General features: G+C 34.0%; 2 protein-coding genes across 3 annotated transcripts; both read left to right on the top strand.

The window, feature by feature from the left end:
* Positions 1-9,358, top strand: LOC125213857 (uncharacterized protein At4g10930). 2 transcript variants are annotated; one of them, XM_048114617.1, is made up of 15 exons: positions 1-158; positions 257-339; positions 560-645; positions 786-876; positions 1,164-1,213; positions 2,475-2,544; positions 3,448-3,557; positions 3,824-3,889; positions 3,980-4,392; positions 4,527-4,607; positions 4,754-4,874; positions 5,756-6,941; positions 7,031-7,105; positions 7,685-8,731; positions 8,823-9,358. In XM_048114617.1, the coding sequence occupies exons 2-15, from the start codon at positions 271-273 to the stop codon at positions 9,027-9,029; spliced, it is 3,672 nt and encodes a 1,223-aa protein (XP_047970574.1). In that variant the 5' UTR covers positions 1-158; positions 257-270; the 3' UTR covers positions 9,030-9,358. The 2 variants fall into 2 exon arrangements, with proteins under 2 accessions (XP_047970574.1, XP_047970575.1); XM_048114618.1 differs by having other exon boundaries at positions 4,763-4,874.
* A 1,706-nt stretch (positions 9,359-11,064) lies between these two features.
* On the top strand, positions 11,065-13,990 carry LOC125212915 (probable F-box protein At4g23960). The gene is made up of 5 exons (XM_048113213.1): positions 11,065-11,213; positions 11,511-11,783; positions 13,267-13,463; positions 13,707-13,779; positions 13,887-13,990. Exons 1-5 carry the CDS (start codon positions 11,166-11,168, stop codon positions 13,938-13,940), a joined length of 645 nt encoding a protein of 214 aa, XP_047969170.1. The 5' UTR covers positions 11,065-11,165; the 3' UTR covers positions 13,941-13,990.
* Positions 13,991-21,394: the final 7,404 nt, after the last annotated feature.

A 21,394-nucleotide genomic window follows, 5' to 3' on the forward strand; every position in this document is an offset into this window, starting at 1 on the left:
TCCTCCAAAATTTCTAGCCTTTTTTTGTGCGATCAAGCTAGTCATAGTTCTCGATTAAGACGTTTAACTACTGTCGAAACACGAATTCTTCGAATTCCTTGATATCTCAAGATATTGTTGTAGTTTTGATGATTCGGCAGCTTGTTTTTTAAGCCTAGGTATTTGCAATAGCAATTTTTTCAGATTTTTATTTATTTTTCCTCTATTTATTTTGTGTAAGTATGGATATTATTCTTGCTTCTGTTGAATTCCACAGGTGTATGTGGAGAAATGGATGTTGAATTGGTTACAGACGGAATATCAGAGGATGAAAATTTCGGTTATGATGATGGAAGTGAGGTAATATAGCTTACAATTGTTTGAATAAGTAAATTGGTTTGTTGGATTACTTAAGCGCATTATAAAAATTGATGCTGGAAGCTCATTAAAATGCATTGTCTAAGGGAAAGTGATAAGAGTATTTTGATCTATGAATGAAATTCCTGGCTGTTGTTTTTGATTGTTTTTTGTACTCAAGATGGCATTGTAAATTGCTGAGTACTGTATGGTTGCTTTGCAGGATTATTTGAATTATGAGGGAGAACGTTGTGGTATTTGTATGGATGTTGTTATCGACAGAGGTGTGCTTGATTGCTGCCAGCATTGGTATGTTAATGATAATTATAAGCTGTGATCAATTCTGTGTCTTAGAAATGTATAAAATAATGTCAGGAGCATGTATAGGTATCAATTTTATTGGTTAACAGTTGGCACCGTGCAGATTTTGATGCTTACTTATATTCCAGGTTCTGTTTCGCATGCATTGATAACTGGGCTACTATTACGAGCCTTTGCCCTCTTTGCCAGAATGAGTTTCAACTGATAACATGCGTACCTGTAAGTAACTTTCTTTTTTCAGCTCTCTTCGTTTTACACCTTTTTTACTGCTTCTTTATCTGCTATGATATTCTTCCATTTCTTTCACTTAGACAATCGTTTCCGAAAACCATGAGGTTTCTGCTTGACTGCTTTAATTTTTTTCCTTAATTCCTTACTATACATCAGGACACATTCATTTAAGAGGAGTAGTTAAGTGATTATTTTATATCTTCTTGAAGCATATTCTAGTGGTATCCTGAATATCCACATGGCTATTTTCTAATAGTCTAAAATTCTCAATGAAGGTACATGATAGTTTTGGCAGCAGTCAGACGGATGATGAAGCAGATCAAAGGTATAGTTTGTCTGCTATCTTTATGTGGCTTATAGACTCATAATAGCCATTTACTTTGAGTGATAGGATAGATTGATAAATCATAGGATTGAGTATTTGAAGGTTAAGATGGTCAAACAAAACTCGAAATTAATCAGTCCATTAAAGTAATTACTGGATTAGCTTGAGTTATTTTTATCAACCATCATGTCACTCAAAGTAAACGCTCCCATATAGTATGAACCCTCGCATGTAATCTTTCCAATGCTCCGTCGAGTAGAACTGAAAATGTGGTTCTTTGAAAAAAAAAATTTATTACAGAAGAGGTCAGTGTTGGCTTTTTAGGGATTGGGGAAGGGAATGCTAGTAGTGTTTTTGCTGAATAAATCTTAGTTCTTCAAAACCGGAAGAGAAGAGAATTGTTGATCAGTTGCATCTTTTTTGTCTTTCAGTTCCATCACATCCTAGCTGGGAGCAACTTGTATAGAGTTTTAGTTTTTCTCCCAGCTGCCCCAAACATCTCTAGTTCCATATCTCCTTATTTTGAGTAGGTTGAAAAATAATGTTATATTTTCCCTCTGTCCCCAACCGATAGTCTTCTTTTCTCACTTTGGTCGGTCTCACAAAATTTATTTTTGGTAAGTTCCCTCTCTTATGAGGTGGGCCCCATTATCCACTAGCAATACTCTAATAACTCCTTTTTTCTATCTCTCTCATATTTTACCAATTTCTCATTAAAACCGTGCCATCCCCAAAGTCCCTATGTTTAGGGGGACGGACAGAGTGTAAAATATTTTCATATTTGTTGTTTCTATGACATGTCTACCATTCAAATTTTAATAGGGTCTTGACATGATGGTGTTGTATGGATAGACATTGACAGAGAAGAAGCAAAAATTGAATTGCTGATTCTACTTTTTAGTAATGGATTATTGATTTAAAAAAGGGTAGAACGGAAATGTTTGTAGTTTGTTGACCCTGTATTTTCGGCTACTTGTAGTTTTTGAGGGAGTTTTAAAAATTGAAATAAAGAGTTGTTATTCATTGAGACCCAATAAATATTCTGAGTTCTTCTCTAGGAGGTTAAATTTCTCAAATTTTCTTTTCAATGGTTCTTCCATAGATGTCAGAAACCAAACCAGAGTAGCTGCTCTTCTATTTTTTGGCCATCTATGAGAACTTCAGCTAGAATTTTATGATCTTGTTCATTTACGAAAAGTACTGTGGATTTGTTTTCGGTAATCACTCGAATGTTCACTAGAACTATCTTATTTTGTTGCAGAGATGAGGACTGGTTCGTCGAGGAGAAAACTAACACTCTTTCTTTTCCTTCATATTATATTGATGAAAATGTAAGTTGGTGTTTGACTTTCATTTACTTTATTTGCTTATGGCATCAGATTCCATGTTTCAAGGTTTGGTCTGAAAGTATAATGGTACCTTACTTGATGCCCTTTTTCTTGCTTACCTTTTTCGTATGATACTAAAGACATGCCTCTCAACTATTTTTAAATAGTGATAAAAAGGTATGAGTCGAAAATCATTACAAAATGCTCAAGGGGTGAGGGGACACAAGCCACATGCACACATGTTTTTAAGTAAACTAAGTGTGCGATACAGTTTGAGTGGGCCCATGGAAAATCCAAACCATTCATCACCCACCATCCAATGTGGTGCTCTTTACCTTGATGAATTGGTCTTGTGTACAATTCATCCTTAAAACCTAGTTCAGAGGGAGAGGGTTCCCAAGGCACATATATATACGTCTCATCACAGTGCAATTGTGATGCAGGATCACAACTACCTACTAACTATATATATCGATCTTCATTCTTCAATGGACCAAGCATGCAGGAATAATTAAAACATTGTTGCGCAATTTGAGCTACGTGTCTGCCTTAGGCTTATTTTAGTTGATAGAAGTACTGCAATTATTTTCCTTTGAAATAGCTCTTGGTATGAGAGATTTAGGAATTGCTGGCCTGCTGATATTTTGTGGGCAACTAGGCATATAAATTTTTAAATCTTGGAACAGTAAGTCTTGCTGATTAGTAAGTTTAACTAGATATTATTGGTCTTTACTGGAAATCAAACTCAGGGTGCTTATACCTATCCCTGAGGGGATTGAGGTTTATTTCTCATTGGGTACTTTTTCTCACTGCTTCCCTATTTGTATCTTGTTCTTTTTCATTAACTTCTGTAGGAAAATGAACATTAGTTAAGCATGCGATTATAGTGGCTTTGTCCTGTTTTAGGCAGTTGTCTGCTTGGATGGAGATGGCTGCAAAATACGGAGTGGATCAGTGGAAATTGGAGAAGATTCAGACATTGATACATCCATTGCTTGTGATTCCTGTGATAAATGGTAGGGTACAATGCAAGTACCTTGTTTCCAACTGATGGTTCATGAAGTACTCCTGTTTAAATAGTATACAAAGCAATCACACATTATTTTACTTTGTTTAATATAAAGTTTAGGTGTATAAAATGTTACCCTTTTATCTTATGTGTGTTCTTCTTGAAAATGGGCCTCGTTCTTATTGAAAGATAATTAGAACTTTATAATTGACTGGTTGTTGAAGTGGATGTATGATGTACTCTTCTGATATGCTCTTGTATTCATGCAAATAGGTACCATGCTTTCTGTGTGGGGTTTGATCCTGAAGGTACTTGTGAAGGCTCATGGCTCTGTCCAGGGTAATTTTGTGGTTCTTATTTCCTGCTATATAAACCAATGCAGGTCAATGTATATTAGAATCTTTATATTTGTGATGCTAGTTGATGCAGGTGTATTATTGCTGAAGCTCAACAGAGATCAGAACGGGCTTCGGTATCAAGGATTAACTACCAAAACGGTATTGGAAATGCTGGTGGCGACTATTTAGCTGAAGCATCATTTTCTGGAAGAGTATCAGTATCTGTTGCTGATGACGGCGAGACTGCTGTGGTCATCTCATTGGTTGGAGGAAATCAAACGTATCAGGAATCAGACATGGATAACAAGGTGTTAACCTGCTCTACATCTAGTGTGTCGAATGCTGAAGCATTATCAGAAAAGAGGAACAGTTTTGACCCTGAGTCATGTCAACAAGAAACGGAAGAATATTTATCTCCTGCCAAGCAGAAGATAAGTGCTGGTGATACAGTTGAAAGAGCTGGAACACATTTAAACGACAAAATGACTGAGTCTAGTTTTCTTGGTACATCCATGGGATCTGATACACTTAGTGATTGCATTTTATAGAATTTGCATCTTCTCATTTATCTTGAGTTAGGCAAAATTGAGCACTACCAGAGATGTTTGTTTACTTTCTCATGCATATATTTTTTGCAGATAAGAAGAGCAATGGCATTTCTGGAGATCAGGTGACTGGATCTTTGGAAGCAAATAATAGGTCAGAAGATCTTTTACCAGGTATAAGTTAGAGTGAGCAAATAAATCAATCCTTTCTGATCCACTCTTGAGTGAGTGTTACTGTATAAGTGATTTGGCAACAATTATATTTGACTATCTGCTGTATTAAGTTAACCTCATTTTTGCTTATATCATTCTTGCTGGAGTGTTTCCAGCTGCGACTGTGGTACCTGATGAAATCAAAGCTTTCTCTATGAAAAGCATGTTGCCTAATGAGAAACAGACGCCAAGTGGAACTGGTGCTAAAAGAAAGCATGGAAATCGCAGGTTGTTATGCGATAAAGTGTTTTATCTTCAGAACTGTTTTACAATTGTAAGTAGATATCAACATTTGCCTCCCTATTAAGGAGGATTCTTAATGGAAGGAGCACCTGTTGGAGGTCCAGATCTGATTATGTTTTGCAGTTTCTTGTGGCTTTTTGAAGTTGTTTCTAAATACTCCCTCCATCACACTCTAAGTGACACATTTTTCTTTTCGGGATGTCACACTCTAAATGACACATTTCTTAAAATTGAAACATCACCCTCTCTACTTTTTCTCTCTTACTTTATTCTCTCTTCACTTAACTCACAAAAACAACTACATAAAATCCCGTGCCGAATTAGAAATGCTCTACTTAGAGTGGGACGGAGGGAGTAAAACTTTTATGAATGAGCCCAAATGGCTACTACTTAGAACAATATGTTTTTGTCAATTGTCATTCTTCTTATAACTATTATCGGAAGTAAGATACTTCATGTGTTTTGAGTGTGTTGGTTGTAACTTGTAAATTTCTAGTGCAATATTAGACTATGTGTTTGTATTGTCTTTGAAGCACTTCTGAAATTTGTTGTGCAGTGTTTTAACCATAGAGACCACCTAGATCATAATGTATAGGCTTATGTCTTCACGGGGCTCAAAACATCCCCTATGACAGTTAGGATTTGGGTTGGATTAATTGATAATCATTTTACTTGATACATTAATAATATTAAAGCTTATTATTGTACTTGCCTTTTTTCTTCTCTCACATTGTTGATTTATGAGTTATATTGATTTCTTGTTTAGTGGGCCTTCCTCATGGAAAATAGATTATTGCTAGGTCTGAACTATCTCTTACCTTCTATTTCCTGGGCGTTTGTTCACATAGTTGTTTATGATGTAATAGAAATGCGGGTGGAGAGATAGAGGCTAGTCTCGAGGCTAAACTACCGCGGAAGAAAATCAAAGCTGAAAGAGACTGTCACCCCATTCGCCTGACAGATAAAAGAGCTGCATCTCTTCTAGATGATTCCAATACAGCATCTACACAACAAACCATGGGAGGTAGCACACATAAATCTTCATCTGCCGAGGAAAATGGCACTCCAGATATAATGGATATAGTTCAGGAGACAGATCGTAGAAAAGAAAGAGAAACTGCTACTGGGTTGAGGCTAAAAAAGATAATGCGGAGAACTGATAATAAAGATTCTTTGGTGCTAGTTCAAGAGCTTAAGAAGAAAATCAGAGATGCTGTTCGAAACAAATCCTCTGAAGAGCTAGGACAGAATCGTTTTGATCCAAAACTTTTGGATGCTTTCCGGGCTGCTTTGGCTGGATCAGGGGCTGAGAATAGGAAACCGAGTTTTGACATAAAGGCAAAACGGGCATTGCTACAAAAAGGAAAAGTACGTGAAAGCCTAACAAAAAAGATATATGGAACTGGGGCTGGGGGAAAGCGAAAGCGTGCTTGGACTCGTGAATGTGAAGTTGAATTCTGGAAACATCGTTGCATGAAAGGATCAAAGCCTGAAAAGATTCAGACACTAAAGTCAGTTCTTGATCTCCTGAGGGATGAACCTGATCAAACAAAGAAAATGCCTGGGGATGACCAGGAGGGGAAGGGTTCTTCTATTCTTTCAAGATTGTATTTAGCTGACGCATCTGTTTTCCCTAGGAAGAATGATATTAAACCCGTCTCAGCCCTTAAAGCTGACTCAAATGAAAGAGCATCTAAATTGCAGCCAAATAACCATTCCGACCTAAACCAACAGAAGCTTAGTACTTTACCAGAGGCGATTACTCCTTTAGAGAGTAAAGAACAGAAGACTCATCCCAAGGGTGCAAAATCTGAAGCTGCTTCAGGTGATGCACAACTAAAGAGACATCCCAAAGGTGCAACTCATACTACTGCAATTGGTGGCGTTAAGATACCTTTGTCGAAGGACACGGAAACTAAACCTGATGTCGTAAAGAGCGATAAAAGACAGTGGGCCTTAGAACTTTTGGCAAGAAAAACGGCAGCCTCATGCAAGAGCACACAAGATAAAGAAGAGGACCAATTAATTCTCAAAGGACACTATCCATTATTGGTAAATTTAATATTTTTTCCTTCAGCAAGATTGTCTCCCTTCCTAGGAACTTTGAAATTAAACAAGTTCCTTTATCAATAATTCTATAGGCTCAACTGCCAAAAGATATGCGTCCTGTTTTGGCTCCCAGTCGTCACAACAAAATCCCCTCATCAGTCAGGCAGGTAAATATTGTCTTCATTCCACAGCAACCAATGTGTTTCAGCCATCAATTCGACACTTCTATCCTTAGATAATTAATGGGTAATTCTGGACAGTTCACCTATCATTATTTGTTGGCGAGCATGCAGAATTTAGATAAGCTGTCTTTTTGTATGTGTTCTATGTCACATGAAATTCTGGTTCTTGCCTATGAGTTTTACCTTATATATTCCGAAAAAATACTTCCTTCTAAGGATAGATAGAATCATGAAACTCGCATCCAAAATTTTCTTTTGGAATGTTAATCTCATTTGGTCATGCTTCAAGCATCTCCTAAATTTGTTAACATAAGAATGTGTCACCATGATCCTGATTTCAACTTGGGGTGAATTGCCTGAACTAGCATGTAGTATTTCTGTATCACAAGGTCCCTGCATCCAGGCTGTATATTTTCGAGTCTTTCGTCTGATTTTATCCTCTTTTTGATGCTATTATTTACTTTGCTTTGCCTTGGTTGTAGCTATTTCCTTTTCTCAGCTGGACATCTTTCTATTTGTGAGATTAAAACTCAAATCTATAATTAACCAATAGTTACAATTCAGGTTCAACTTTATCGTCTGACGGAGCACTTCCTGAAGAAAGCAAATCTATCAAAGGTTTGCCAAAGTGCTGAAACAGAGTTGGCTGTAGCAGATGCTATTAATATTGAAAAAGACATAGCTAACAGGTCAAAGAGCAAGCTTGTATACCAGAATCTATGCTCACAAGAGCTGTCACGCAGATCAGAAGACATAAACTCTGAAAGAGCTGAAGGAATCAATCATTGCTCCACTTCTAAAGGCCCATCTGTTGAAGCATCTGAGGAAGCGAGTAATATATCCTTTGATCTCGAAGTTAATGAAGCCTTAAAAAATGCAGGGCTTATGTCCGATTCCCCTCCAAGTAGTCCCAGTCACCCGACCGAGGACATTGATAACAATTTTGGGTCACCAGGAAACAGCGATGATGGACCTGACAATGTAATTGAAGTTGATCCACATCCGGATCTTGATATTTATGGTGATTTTGAGTACAGTTTGGAAGATGATGACTTCATTGGTGCGGGTGTTCTGAACACTTCTAAGCTAGAGTCTGAGCCACCTAAACTCAAGTTGTTGTTTTCTTCCCTTAAACCTGAGAAACCAGACGGAACTGTGGACTTTGTGGATCATGAGGTGCAGAGAGATGTTGAACCTTTAGCTGGCCCATCTGAGCTGCATGAGCCTCAAAACAAGACGAGTGCTGAAAGCTCAACTGTGGATGATAGAGTAGATGGGTGTGGTCCTCGAAAGTCTTCTGATGAAGATGATGAAGAGCCTTCTCTTGCAGAGTGTGAAGAACTTTATGGACCTGATATAGAACCACTTGTCGGAAAGTATCCGGTGACGGTTCCTGCAATGCAATTTGGACCAACAGTCAGTAATGGACTACACGTGGAAAATGGAGATGATAGGTCGAACGATACTGATAAGAGCTCTGTACAACCAATGGAGGATCACACGAACAACTCAGGAGCTACCATGGAGGAATCAAATCAAGCAAGTACCAAGGAGAAGACATCCAAATGTAACGCCAAGCAATCAGAAAACCATAATATGATCATGAAAAAGGTTAAACGCTTCCACCTACACATGTATATACACACACATTAGTTCTTTGTTGTCTATCTGCTCATAAATTAATCACGTTTTTCCATTGCAGGTCGAAACTTACATAAAGGAGCACATAAGACCTCTTTGCAAGAGTGGCGTGATCACAGTTGAACAATACCGGTGGGCTGTGGGGAAGACTACTGAGAAAGTAATGAAGTATCACTCCAAGGAGAAAAACGCTAATTTCCTCATCAAGGAAGGTGAGAAGGTGAAGAAACTCGCGCAACAGTATGTTGAAGCTTCCCAGCAACGATGAAGCTTCCCAGCAGAAAAACTAAATTCGTTACACATTCACTGTCCTTTTCTGGATCTCACCATAATGTCTCATTGTATTGCTTAAATTAATGCGCATCAAAATACGGTAAAATCTTTGGAGGAAATAACACTCATGTGGTCCTTTCTAAGATCCGAGTGTTAGCTGCTGCTGCTTAGTATTGTAACAGTTTTTGTGATATTTGGAAATATTGTTTCTAATTTCACTCTACATGTCGAACTTGTGAACTTGTAATCTAGTGAATTTGTGTTTCATTCAAATTTAAATTGTGCATGGTAAATTCAATATAAACGTGTATACTTTGTGTTCAATCTTGACTTCATTGAGTTTATGTGATGATCATAATGTGTGTTTTGATTATAGTTCTGGTGTTAAAATATTTACCAATTGAAATGCTGAATCATATACTACTAAAAATCTAAATTAGAAGAAAAAAACGACTACAATTATGATCTCGTGCAATTCTCATGACACCCTATGTTCTATAAATTGAGAAACACCTTACCAATTGAGCTAGGTTTCGTGTTATAAAAATTGACGAGGCAAATTATGTACTTCTTCCATCCGCCATTCATAATCCCATTTTGACTCAGCACGAGAATATAATATAATAAACAATTCACTGATAATATTACATTGATGGTAAATTAGAGAAAATAAACAACTAAATAGGTAAAAAAAAAGTTAACATATACTCCCTCCGTCCCACAATAATTATCACTCTTATTGTGAGCACGAGTTTTAAGAAATATAAAAAAAAAATTGATTGGAAAAGTTAGTGGAATGTGAGACTTATTTTTTATATTGGCTTTATAATAAAATGTGAGTGAAGTGAGTTAGTGGAATGTGAGACATACTTCCATTTTTGGTAAAATTGAAGTGTGACAATTATTGTGGGACGGACTGAAATGAAAAAGAGTGACAATTATTGTGGGACGGGAGAGAGTAATCTGCATCTAATATTTATTGTATATGATCTCCCTATTACTCCCTTCGTCCCCCATTAAGAGTAACACTTTGACCGGACACGAGTTTTAGGAAATGTAAAGAAAAGTTGGTTGAAAAAGTTAGTGGAATGTGGGACCTACTTTTTTATATTGGTTTTATAATAAAATGTGAGTGAAATGAGTTAGTGGAATGTGAGACCTACTTATCATTTATGGTAAAAATGAAGTGCTACTCTTAATTGGGGACGAACTAAAATGGAAATTAGTAATTCTTATTCGGGGACGGAGGAAGTATACGTACTAGTTTATAAAGTTTACACGAATCTTATAGTAAAAAAGTACAGGTTGCTAAAATCGTACACTTTGCTAAAAACTTAATGTATTTCTTATAAATTTAAAATTCAGTTTCAAAAATTATGAACTTGGTCTTGTAATAAATGACATATAAAAATTAGTTTTCCCTACTCATGAGAAATTCATACAAGACATAAATTCCTAACTTTTGAGACAAAATTTCAGATTATAGAAAAATCCTAAATTACGACATAATTTAAAATAATAGAAACCAATAATCATATTAGCTTTTGAGTCTTTTTTGCACATATGATAATTTTTTTTGTAAAATATATACATACTCAATTAGATTGTAATATTAATTTCCTTTTATACAAATATCTAATTATCTCAATCGAATTATGAGAAAATTTGTGTTTGTGTTATGATAAGTTTTGTTTATGAAAATTGAAAATATTTCAGAGTTTTGATTTTGTTGAGTCTCTCATTTAAATAATTGATACTCACTAAATATTATTTGAGAAATAATACTACTAATTAGAAAAAAATATATAATTATTTAGATCTAAAATATGACTGTGAATGTCGTTTAAATTTGAACTAATTAATGATTTTATGCATTCATTAACATTTTTGGTCTAGAAATAGTCTACATAAAGTATGTACCAAAAAAGCATACAAAATTATGATCCGAATTGACCAAACTACCCTTCGTTTGAATGTGTAAACAGTTTCCGCCAATCTCTTCCGCCCCCATTTCAGTTACAAAAACACAACCAACTTTCTATCTCTGCCGATTCTATCTTCTCTCTCTAAAATCCCTAAATTAGGGTTTCATTTAAAGAAATTACCCTTCGCCAGCAGAGATTACACACGAATGCTTTTAATCCACCGGATAAGAAAGCAACACAGTGACGAAAAACAGGTACAAAATCACATACTAAAATTACTCTGTTTATCTGTAAGCATAGGGTTTTTTTTTTCTCTAATTGAATCCAAGCTTTGGTTTCGAACTTATCGCCTTTTATTTCCTCTTCAATTCAACAACTGCCTGAGCTGCTGCAACGCTTTTGTTTCAATTAGTTGTGAAATGGAGTTTATGTTTATCATTTCTGAAATTTTCTGTTTAAGTGATTATTCGTCATTGTTGGTAGCTCTATCCGTTACCTCATTAAGCATCTGTTTCGCGAATATTCTAATTCGGAGGAGGTTGGGGCGGCAGCGAAACCTTTCTGAATTGGGAGACTTGAGGCCTTCTGTTGGTGTGGATGGACAGAATGGAGTTCACAGTCCGGAGAGAACGACTGTGCTTTTTGATGGAGATGAGAATGGTGCGCAGACGGGGCTATCACTGGTGGAGCAGTTGATGCCGGATCTAAGACTGCATGCTCTCAGCTTCTTAGATTATCCCAGTGTCTGCCGTCTATCCATGGCGAATTCCCTCCTGTATAGAGCTGCCAATGATGAGATTTTATGGAAAACACTCTATCTTAAGGTTTGGTTCTTTGGAAGATCACTCTTGGGGATTTTGATATGATGTGTTTCAGTGTTTGTGTAAGGGCTGTATTTTTGTTAGATGGAATTTGCACTACTTTAGGGTTTAAGTCTTGAATCTCATGCTCATTGAATCTAATAGTGGAAGATAAGTTACGTAGTTCAGGATCCTGTCAAACGATTTGACCCTGGCTAATTTCTGGTTTGTAGATGAAAAACAACATGGTTTGTTATACATTGTTTAGTTTGATCGCTTCATATAATACGATAATCAACTCGTTCTTTTCTAGGAGTAGTAGTAATTAATCCACGTGGTAGAAACTAGAAAGTGAGATAGTCAGCACTCATTAGTGCCTGGTAAATCTTGCGATATAGATTCCACATACTAGAATCTTTAATGATGAAAATGCTTTCCATTTTCTTTTTCTGCTCATTTAATTTGTCATTTAGTAAACAAATCATTGTTTAGCAACTTCGGTTAGAGGAGCATCCTAATGGTTTGGAACTGATGTATGCAAGGGAACTGATATGGATGCTTGTGTTTTTTCTATAATAAGTTGGTTTGCATTGTCGTTTATATAGATGAATTTATTTTCTTATTGTAATTTGGACTTTTCAGCTAAAGATTCGAATGTATCGTTTCTGTATGAATACTATTAATTGTTGGGATGGATCTTTTCTTTGAAATTTTGACTATATACTGGCATACCATTTCTGATGTTTTTATGATTAAATTCTAGACATCGTTGAATCTTTGACACGTGTTCCTATTTAAAGATGTGGTTGCTTATTGGTGTTTTATGTCTTTAAGATATCGATAGTTTCTTATTTCTATTTTACTACTGGCATGAGTCATTATTATGTAACTAAACGCGTTAAATATAAAAGAAATGATACTTTAGATAATTGCTTCTATAACTACACTTGTAACAGTTGATGCAGCTTCACAATCAGTATTATTGCTGTCGGTTTGATTTAACAATTGAGATTTTTTGTTTCATAAAAATGGAGATGGTATGTGTGAGGATGTGAGATACAAATTTTTTCGATTGCCCATTAGATTTAGTCCCTCAAAATGTTACCTTAACTTGAAAGGGTTGGGGAAAAAAACTGCTATAGGGTAAACATTTTAGAATGCTTCACCAATACTTGCACCCAAACAGTAAACATTTTGTATACTTCACCCATACTTGCACACAAATGGAAAACTTTAGCATGCTTCACCAATACTTGCACACAAACACATAACTACAAGGGATGCTATTGATTATTGACTATGTATTTTTCCTGTTAGTATTGTCTTGGCATGAATCTCATGATTAGCATTCTCAAATAATTCTTTCTTGGGCTATTAATTGTGTGTTTCTTGCTCTCAGAAATTATATTTATTTCCCGTGTGCATGCTTAAAGTTAGTGTATAGTAATCCAGTCATTATTTAAACTGTCAATATACTGATCTGTTGGCCCTTTGCCCCATCCTCTAGGATTTCTCGTTGGAGCAAGCTGATGTTACGCCAGCCAATGGATGGAAAGCTTATTATGCAGCTAACTTAGCCATTGTTAACATCAACGCTGAGTTTTTTAGGATAGTTAAAGAGAGGTCACATACTGCTATGTCCCAGTTTTGGCTCAAGGCAGGCTACGTCAAATGTTTCCGTGCTACTGGCGAGTCATTTACTGGGTATGTATGTGTCTTTTAGCTGTGCATTGATTTTTCATTTTAAGTATCTCCTTACTTTTTATGATGTAAATTTAATTGCATATCTATGTATTTCTTTCTTTATATTTGAATCTTTCTATAAAGTCGTCTGACTCTTTAAAGCTTTTTATTTCCGTTTCTTTTTTAGTTGCTTTAATCTTTTATCGTTGTGGGTCCATGTGTTAGAATAATAATGCTAATATGTTCCTTGACCTGGTGTTTTAGTTACAATCAAGTCATGGAGAGCTGGCGTGCGACATTTAACCAGGAGAATGATAATAATTTCCAGATACGAGATGTAAGGACTCATGTCCTAACAGATATGGCTTGGGTTACCGTGAAAGCTTATTCCAACATGGAGAGAGCATACAATGTGACAAACATTTATGAACTCTGTGATGGTAGGTGGTATATGGTGCACCATCATTGCTTAGCAGCTCTCTTCCACGGAGGAGCTGATCAACAATTTGTATAGAGATAAGGAAACGTCCTTGCCAAGGATTTTCAAGGAAAGGGTAAAAGTATTTACATTCTTTGTATGAAATGACATAAAACTTCAAAATTTTCTCGGGAGATTCTAGTTTCTCTTTTAAAAAATGATTTATTACCTCAAGTTTTGCGTATGTGGAATTGTTGAAAGATGTGTGTATTTAGGGTTTTTGATTTCACAAGTTTCTCTTCTCACAATATATGAACAATACATGCACAGCACAATACATGCACAACACAACACATATAGAGTTTTCTGAGAAATTGATGTTTTGGGTAGTGGATTATATGTTATAGGAAACGTGGAGCACACCGGGGGATTAACATGTACTTTGAATGTAAATGATGCGAATTTTTTTTAGGTAACTATCTTTTTTTTTTCCTTTTCTTTTTGCAAGAGAGCTTTACAAATTTTCGTGTATTGTAATAAGTGAGGGAGAGATATCACTGTGATGGATTTACTGTAAATAATCGTGTAATTTTGTTTTGTTATGATTAGTGAACTAACATCAACATGATTATTAGTGATTGCTTAGCAATATAGGGTTTTCTATTGCTCTATTTCTTTGGAGAATAGGGACGGATTAGACAGATTAGTTTATCATGCAACTCTTGTTCCTATTCGAGCAATGCTTAAATGAAATATTTTTAGTTTGATTAGTGTGATTTCATTCACCATATTCTAGTTGTGAGTTGTTAGTTGTATGTTAGTACTTAGTTTTACTTTGTTTGAAGCTATAATTTAATTACCCTTCACCAATGGATACTTTCGTTGAATCATCATCATTAAAAATCATATTATAATAATAGTATGACATTGTGGCTCATATATGTTGAATGACCTATATATGTTATTTTTAGGGTTTGAATTTCTTTTAGTGAACATAAATTTTAAGAAAATTACCCACCAAAATGTTATCCGTTAAAGTCAATTACCTTACTTTACACATGACATTTTTTACTTTCGGTGTGTGGATTAGATAAAGGACCTAAGAGTATTCACAAATAGGGAGCCGTCCCACCATCGTGTGGGATGGTGCTGATTGTGCGCCTTCAGTTGTGGGACGGCGATCGGTAGGCGCCGACGGGACGGGCATGGCCGTGGGGCGGATGGCAGTGGGACGACACTCACCCGGTGGTGCCTATTGTGTGCCGAACAGGAGCCATCCCAAGTTTTTCATATTTTTCTAAAAAATTCTTTAATTTCAACTCACAATTAAAAAGAATTAAATTGGAAGACTTTTTGGGAGGGCCGTGAGAGAATGAGAGAGAGGGCTTTGGAAGGGCTGTGAGTTTGGCTGATGTCCCTATTATGAATGTTCTACATATTTTTAGGCTGAAATTAATATTTGTTGTAACAAACTAGAAACTTTTAACATAAATTTGTCAATTAATATGTTTATCAGTTTTTGTTTTATGCTACTCAATGAGATATTTTTTAGAGCATTATCAAGGAAGTGGATAAATAGAGAGATAAAAAGAAATACTCCTATATTATATTTATCTTTTTTTTATAATTAAAAGTCATTCTTCAATGAGAAGGGTATTAATAGAATTTTGAAAATATATCTTTGTATTTAATTTCTTCAGACAAAAAGTAAAATGTGGGTTAATTTTATTTGCTTTTAAAATTTACCTCCTTTTTGAAGTTCACTACTTTTAAGAAATATATTTATCTTTTGTGAAAGTAAATGAGAAATATTCTTAATTTATCTATTTCCTTTGGAGATACACTAAAAACAACTCCAAGAAAATGGGTAAATAGAAAAATAAAGAGAAATAGTATTATATTTGCATTTTCTTCATAAAAAATTATTTTCTAATGAAAAAATGTTATATACCTTTTACAATTTTAAAATCTTTTTATCATACAAAAGGTAAATATGATAGTTATTTATCTTTCCTTACACCCTAATAGATGCTCTAATAAAAATATTTTTGGATTCCCCCCAAAAAAGACAAAATCATCCATCAATATATTATATATCATCCTTAATATATAGACTATATATTTATCATCTAAATTCTAAGGTATGTATATATAGGTTGATATATTGACTTTCTCAATAGTTTAATTAGTTACTGCGTACATCATTGCAATTTTCCAAGAAAAAAAAAAGATTTGTTATTTTCATCAGTAGAGACCTTTTAAGATAAATCCACGCTATCATATGAATATACTTTTTCTTTTATGTAGTGTTTTTCATCTTATTGTTATGGGAATAATTAGGTACTCATAATGTGAAAGCTTAGAGTGATGGAAATGGTAGAAATTGTTTTGTAAAATTAATAATATTTCACCGTTTTAATTTAGTTGAGTCTCCTATTTAAAAATAATTAATATTGTCACTAAATATTAATTGAAAAATAAAATTAGAAGAAAATAGAAGTATATAATTATTTAGATCTAAAATATATGACTGTGACTATCGTTTAAAATATATTTTTTTTGTGTGTGTAAGAAATGAAAGAGTAAATTTGAACTAAAATTAATGATTTTATGCCTTCATTAACATTTTTTCTCAACAAATAGTCTACTTTAATTATATACCAAAAAAGCATGCAAAATTATGATGCGAATTGCCTATAGATCGTTTGAATGACCCTTAAAGAGAAACTAGAATCTCCCAATACTTGCACACAAACATGTAACTACAAGGGATGCTATTGATTATTCACTACGCTATTTTTCATGTTAGTTATAAGCATGTTTCCATGCTACCGGCAAGTCATTTACTGGGTATGTATGTGCATTACCTGTGCATTATCTGTGCATTAATTCCGTTCCTTTTGAGTTGCTTTAATGTTTTTTCGTTGTGGGTTCATGTGTTAAAACAATAATGCTAATATGTTCCTTGACCTGGTGTTTTACTTACAATCAAGTCATGGAGAGCTGGTGTGCGACATTTAGCTGGGAGAATGCTAATAATTTCCAGATACGAGATGTAAGGACTCATGTCCTAACTGATATGCTTGGGTTAACATGAAAGCTTATTCCAACATGGAGAGGGTATACAATGTGACAAACATTTATGATTTCTGTAACGGTAAGTGGTATATGGTGCACCATCATAGCTTAGCAGCTCTCATCCATGAAGGAGCTGATCAACAATTTGTGTAGAGATAAGGAAACGCCCTTGCCAAGGATTTTCAAGGAAAGGGTAATGTAATGTATTTACATTCTTTGTTTGAAATTACATAAAACTTCAAAAATTTCTTGGTTGATTCTAGTTTCTCTTTTAACAAATGATTCATTACCTCAACTGTTTGCGTATGTGGCATTGTGGCAAGATGTGCGTATTTAGGTTTTTTGATTTCACAAGTCTCTCTTCTCACAATATATGCACAATACATGCACAGCACAATGGATGCACATATGGAGTTTAGGAATTTTATTAGAAAAACATCCATCAATATGTTATAGTAGTATATAGTTTGCTATTTTCCATGGCAGTTGAAGTTCAATCATAATATTCAACTAACTTACGTGCATTTTGTTATCCTACTTGAGGAAAAAGAGGTTCAAAATCACATACTAAACTTACTCTGTAAATCTGTAAGCATAGGGTTTTTTTCTCTAATTGAATCCAAGCTTAGGTTTCGAGTTTATCGCCTTTTATTTCCTCTTCATTTCAACAGTTGCTGCATCGTTTTTGTTTCAATTTGTTGTGAAATGGAGTCTAAGTTTAGCATTTTTGGAATTTTTTCTATAAGTGATTATTCGTCATTGTTGGTAGCTCTATCCATGACCTTATTATGCATCTGTTTCGCGACTATTATAATTCGTCGGAGGTTGAGGCGGCAGCGAAGCCCTTCTGAATTGGGAGACTTGAGGCCTTCTGTTGGTGTGGATGGACAGAATGGAATTCACAGTCAGGAGAGAACGATATGGAATTTGGGGACTCGAGGCCTTCTCTTCTCACAATATATGCACAATACATGCACAGCACAATGCATGCACATATATATGGAGTTTAGGAATTTTATTTGAACAACATCCATCAATATTTTACTCCATATCATCCTTAAGTAGACTGTAGTTTGCTACTCCTTCTGTTCCATGGAGACGTTTCTTTTCGGCACGGAGATTAAGAAAAATTGTGTTATGTGAGTTAAGTAAAGGGAGAATAAAGTGAAAAATAAAAATGGTAGAGAGATGAAGAGAGAAAAAAGTAAGAGATAGTAAAATAGGTGTGGAAAAATGTGTTGACTTTTACTAAATTAAAAGGGAAATGACTCTATTACTATGGAACGTACCAAAATAACAAAATGACTCTATTACTATGGAACGGAGGGAGTATTTACCATGACAGTTCAATCGTAATATTTGACTAGCTTACATGCATTTTTTATCCTATTTAGCACGACTAAATCAACATGTTTTCTATGTAACTTTTTGTCCTACTTGTCACAAACTTAAAAAGTGATTTATAATATTATAAATATTTCACGGTTGCCCACATATAATAAGTTTTGCAAAAAATATCTTGTTGGGATTAGGAAATAGCAATAAACAAAATGAAAATTTATGATATTATAGACTAGTTTTAAAGTTTATGGGAAATATCAAAATTTGACTAAAGTTCATGGTTCTAGGTTCCAATATCCCTCATATAATTTATTAACTTTTGAGAATTTTTTCTACCACATATTACAAATTTTTTTGTATAATTTATACGGGATGTAATCAGTTGCTAACTAATTACCAATCCCAAATTGAGACCAATTTTCAACCATTACATTAGAATATCTTGTGGTTAATATAATGTCAAGTGTAATATATTTTAAATTTGAATAATTATTAATTAAATTAAAAGGGTATTAATGTCAAATCCTATAATGTCAAGTGTAATATATTTTAAATTTGAATAATTATTAATTAAATTAAAAGGGTATTAATGTCAAATCCTATATGTAGTAATTATAACTAACTACTTTCTCTCTCCTCAAAATCATCTCAAATCTTTAAATTTACGTAACTCTCTCAATTTAAATTATTTTTTCAGTAAAAAATATATCAAATTAAAGATAATTTAATAAGGATTCCAACGAGATCTCAATTGCATATGTTCCGACGATGTTCGGGTGATGAAATTTGATAAATTATATTTCAATTTTCGTACATGTTGATAAGCAGCTTTTTTAACAAATGCAACAAAAAATCTCAATATATTGTAGGCAAAATCTCAATATTATGCATGTCCAATCTCAATAAAAATGTGTTGATATTTTCTTGTCCTTGTGTTGATATTCTAATGTCATATTATTGATATTTGTAATACACAATGTTGATATAAAAAAACACTCATGAAAATTATCATATGAAAACATAATGACGATATTACCCTTTTGTTGATATTTTGTCTACTATTTATTGAGATTTTGTGAGCTTTAATCTCATCCACTCATTTTAAAATCCAAGGGTGAAGATTTAGTCTTGATTTTAGATTAGGGTGCTAAAAGGATTAGAATAGGACCCAAATTTATACAAGCACAACTAAATTTTAATTTAATTTTCCTTTTATGCAAATATCTAATATATCTCACTCAACTTATGAGAAAATTTGTGTTTGTATTATGATAAGTTATATTCGTGAAATTTAGTACTATAATATTTTAGAGTTCTGGTTTAGTTGAGTCTCCTACTTAAAATAATTGAATTTCTTTACTGAATATTATTTGAAAAATAAAATTAGAAGAAAAATATAAATTTATATAAAATATAAAAATGGAGTTTTGGAGAAATTTACAAGATTGCCATTTAATTTAAAAATTATATTAAATTAAAAATATACTCCCTCCGTCCCACTTAAAATGCAACATTTGAGAATCGGCACGGGATTTTATGTAGTGTTGTTTTGTGAGTTAATGAAGAGAGAGTAAAGTAAGAGAGATGAAAAAGTAGAGATAGAGTTGTTTCCATTTAAGGAAACGTTTCATTTTTAATGGGACAACCAAAAAAGGAAAACGTTGCATTTTTAATGGGACAAAGGGAGTATAATTTAAAGGCCATTTAAACTTTTGATTAAAAGATAAAAACATGTGATTAAGTGGAGTGATTGAGAGGTTTTATTATGCCACGTGTAATTATAACACACCACATCACCATTCCACCTTGGTATGCCTAGACTAGGGAATTTTTTCTCATATAACACACCACATCACCATTCCACTTTGGTATGCCTAGACTAGGGAATTTTCTCTCGTGAGTGGGAGCTTAGCAAAAATAATTTGATTCAATTGATATTGACTAATTTTATCCCCAAAATCAGCCTATTATTTTTCGTAAGGTGTTAATAAAATAATACGGTAACAAATAAATCTATATAAGTAATAGCAAATAATTGAAAATAATAAACATTATATTTTCCACGATACGGTTTATGGTTTATGGCAAGTTGCAACAATATCTACAGACTTTTAGGTATTATTATTTTTTTGAATAAATGTTTTGACAAAAAATAGTGTATGGATACAGAAAAATAGATTCGCACATATTATACGGAAAAATAAATTTTTCGGGTTATGGATTTTTTGGGTCATAAATTTTCAACCCTAACCCTAATCCGTCGGGTTTTGGGCTAACCCATCGGGCTATTCGGGCCTAAAAGCTTTCGAAAATAATCTCTTATATCAATTTTTTCTTCTATAAAATGATTTTAATTTTAGATACTTCTTTTTTTTAGTTTAAATCATATAAAATCTTCAAATTTTCATAGTTTTCTTCAATAATACTTGAAAAGAAGTCTTTCATCTCGATCAACTACAATATAAATTAAAACTTGTGTTCGTGTCATTATTATGACATTGTTCGTAACTAATTCTTTATGAAAATTAAAAATCATATCTTACATGAATCATTATTAAAATGATAAATATATTAAGATTTTGATGGGTTAGTTTTTTATTTTGTCTTGATTGGCTTTGGTAGTGGTAAGACACTAGTGGCGGATGATGGAACGGTGCAATAATGAGTTGCGATGGAACTTGAAAGCTGATATTGTGGGATCGAGTGAAAAAGTGTAGAATAAAGATTGAATAAGACTAATGATTGTGTAGAATGAAGATTGAGGATTCAAAAATATAAAAAACCCCTAAAACTTAATATTTTATAATTAAAACTCACAACCCATCGGGCCGACCCGCAATCCGTTCGGGCCAACCCGTTTAACCCGCCAACCCATTCGGGCCAACCCGTTTAGCCCGTTTTGTATTCGGGTAATAAAATTATAGCCCTAACCCACTCATATTATCGGGTTGTTCGGGTCGGCCCACGGGTTTCGGGTTGAATTGACATCCCTAGTATGGATACAGAAAAATAAATTCGCATATATTATACGGAAAAATAGATCCAAATTCCAAATGCACGATAATTTAATTTGACCAATAAGTGTTAAATTTAATTAATTATTATAATCTATTCC

This window comes from Salvia hispanica, chromosome 3 (assembly GCF_023119035.1).
Source record: "Salvia hispanica cultivar TCC Black 2014 chromosome 3, UniMelb_Shisp_WGS_1.0, whole genome shotgun sequence".
NCBI classification, from domain to species: Eukaryota; Viridiplantae; Streptophyta; class Magnoliopsida; order Lamiales; family Lamiaceae; genus Salvia; species Salvia hispanica.

Excerpts from the sequence above, each read along its gene's own strand:
- LOC125212915 (XM_048113213.1), top strand. The coding sequence starts at position 11,166 with ATGCTTTTAATCCACCGGATAAGAAAGCAACACAGTGACGAAAAACAG. Across the intron at positions 13,464-13,706 it reads ACTGGCGAGTCATTTACTGG|TTACAATCAAGTCATGGAGA; the intron begins GTATGTATGTGT and ends CTGGTGTTTTAG. Across the intron at positions 13,780-13,886 it reads ATAATTTCCAGATACGAGAT|GTGGTATATGGTGCACCATC; the intron begins GTAAGGACTCAT and ends CTGTGATGGTAG.
- LOC125213857 (XM_048114617.1), top strand. The coding sequence starts at position 271 with ATGGATGTTGAATTGGTTACAGACGGAATATCAGAGGATGAAAATTTC. Across the intron at positions 646-785 it reads CTTGATTGCTGCCAGCATTG|GTTCTGTTTCGCATGCATTG; the intron begins GTATGTTAATGA and ends CTTATATTCCAG. Across the intron at positions 877-1,163 it reads AACTGATAACATGCGTACCT|GTACATGATAGTTTTGGCAG; the intron begins GTAAGTAACTTT and ends TTCTCAATGAAG.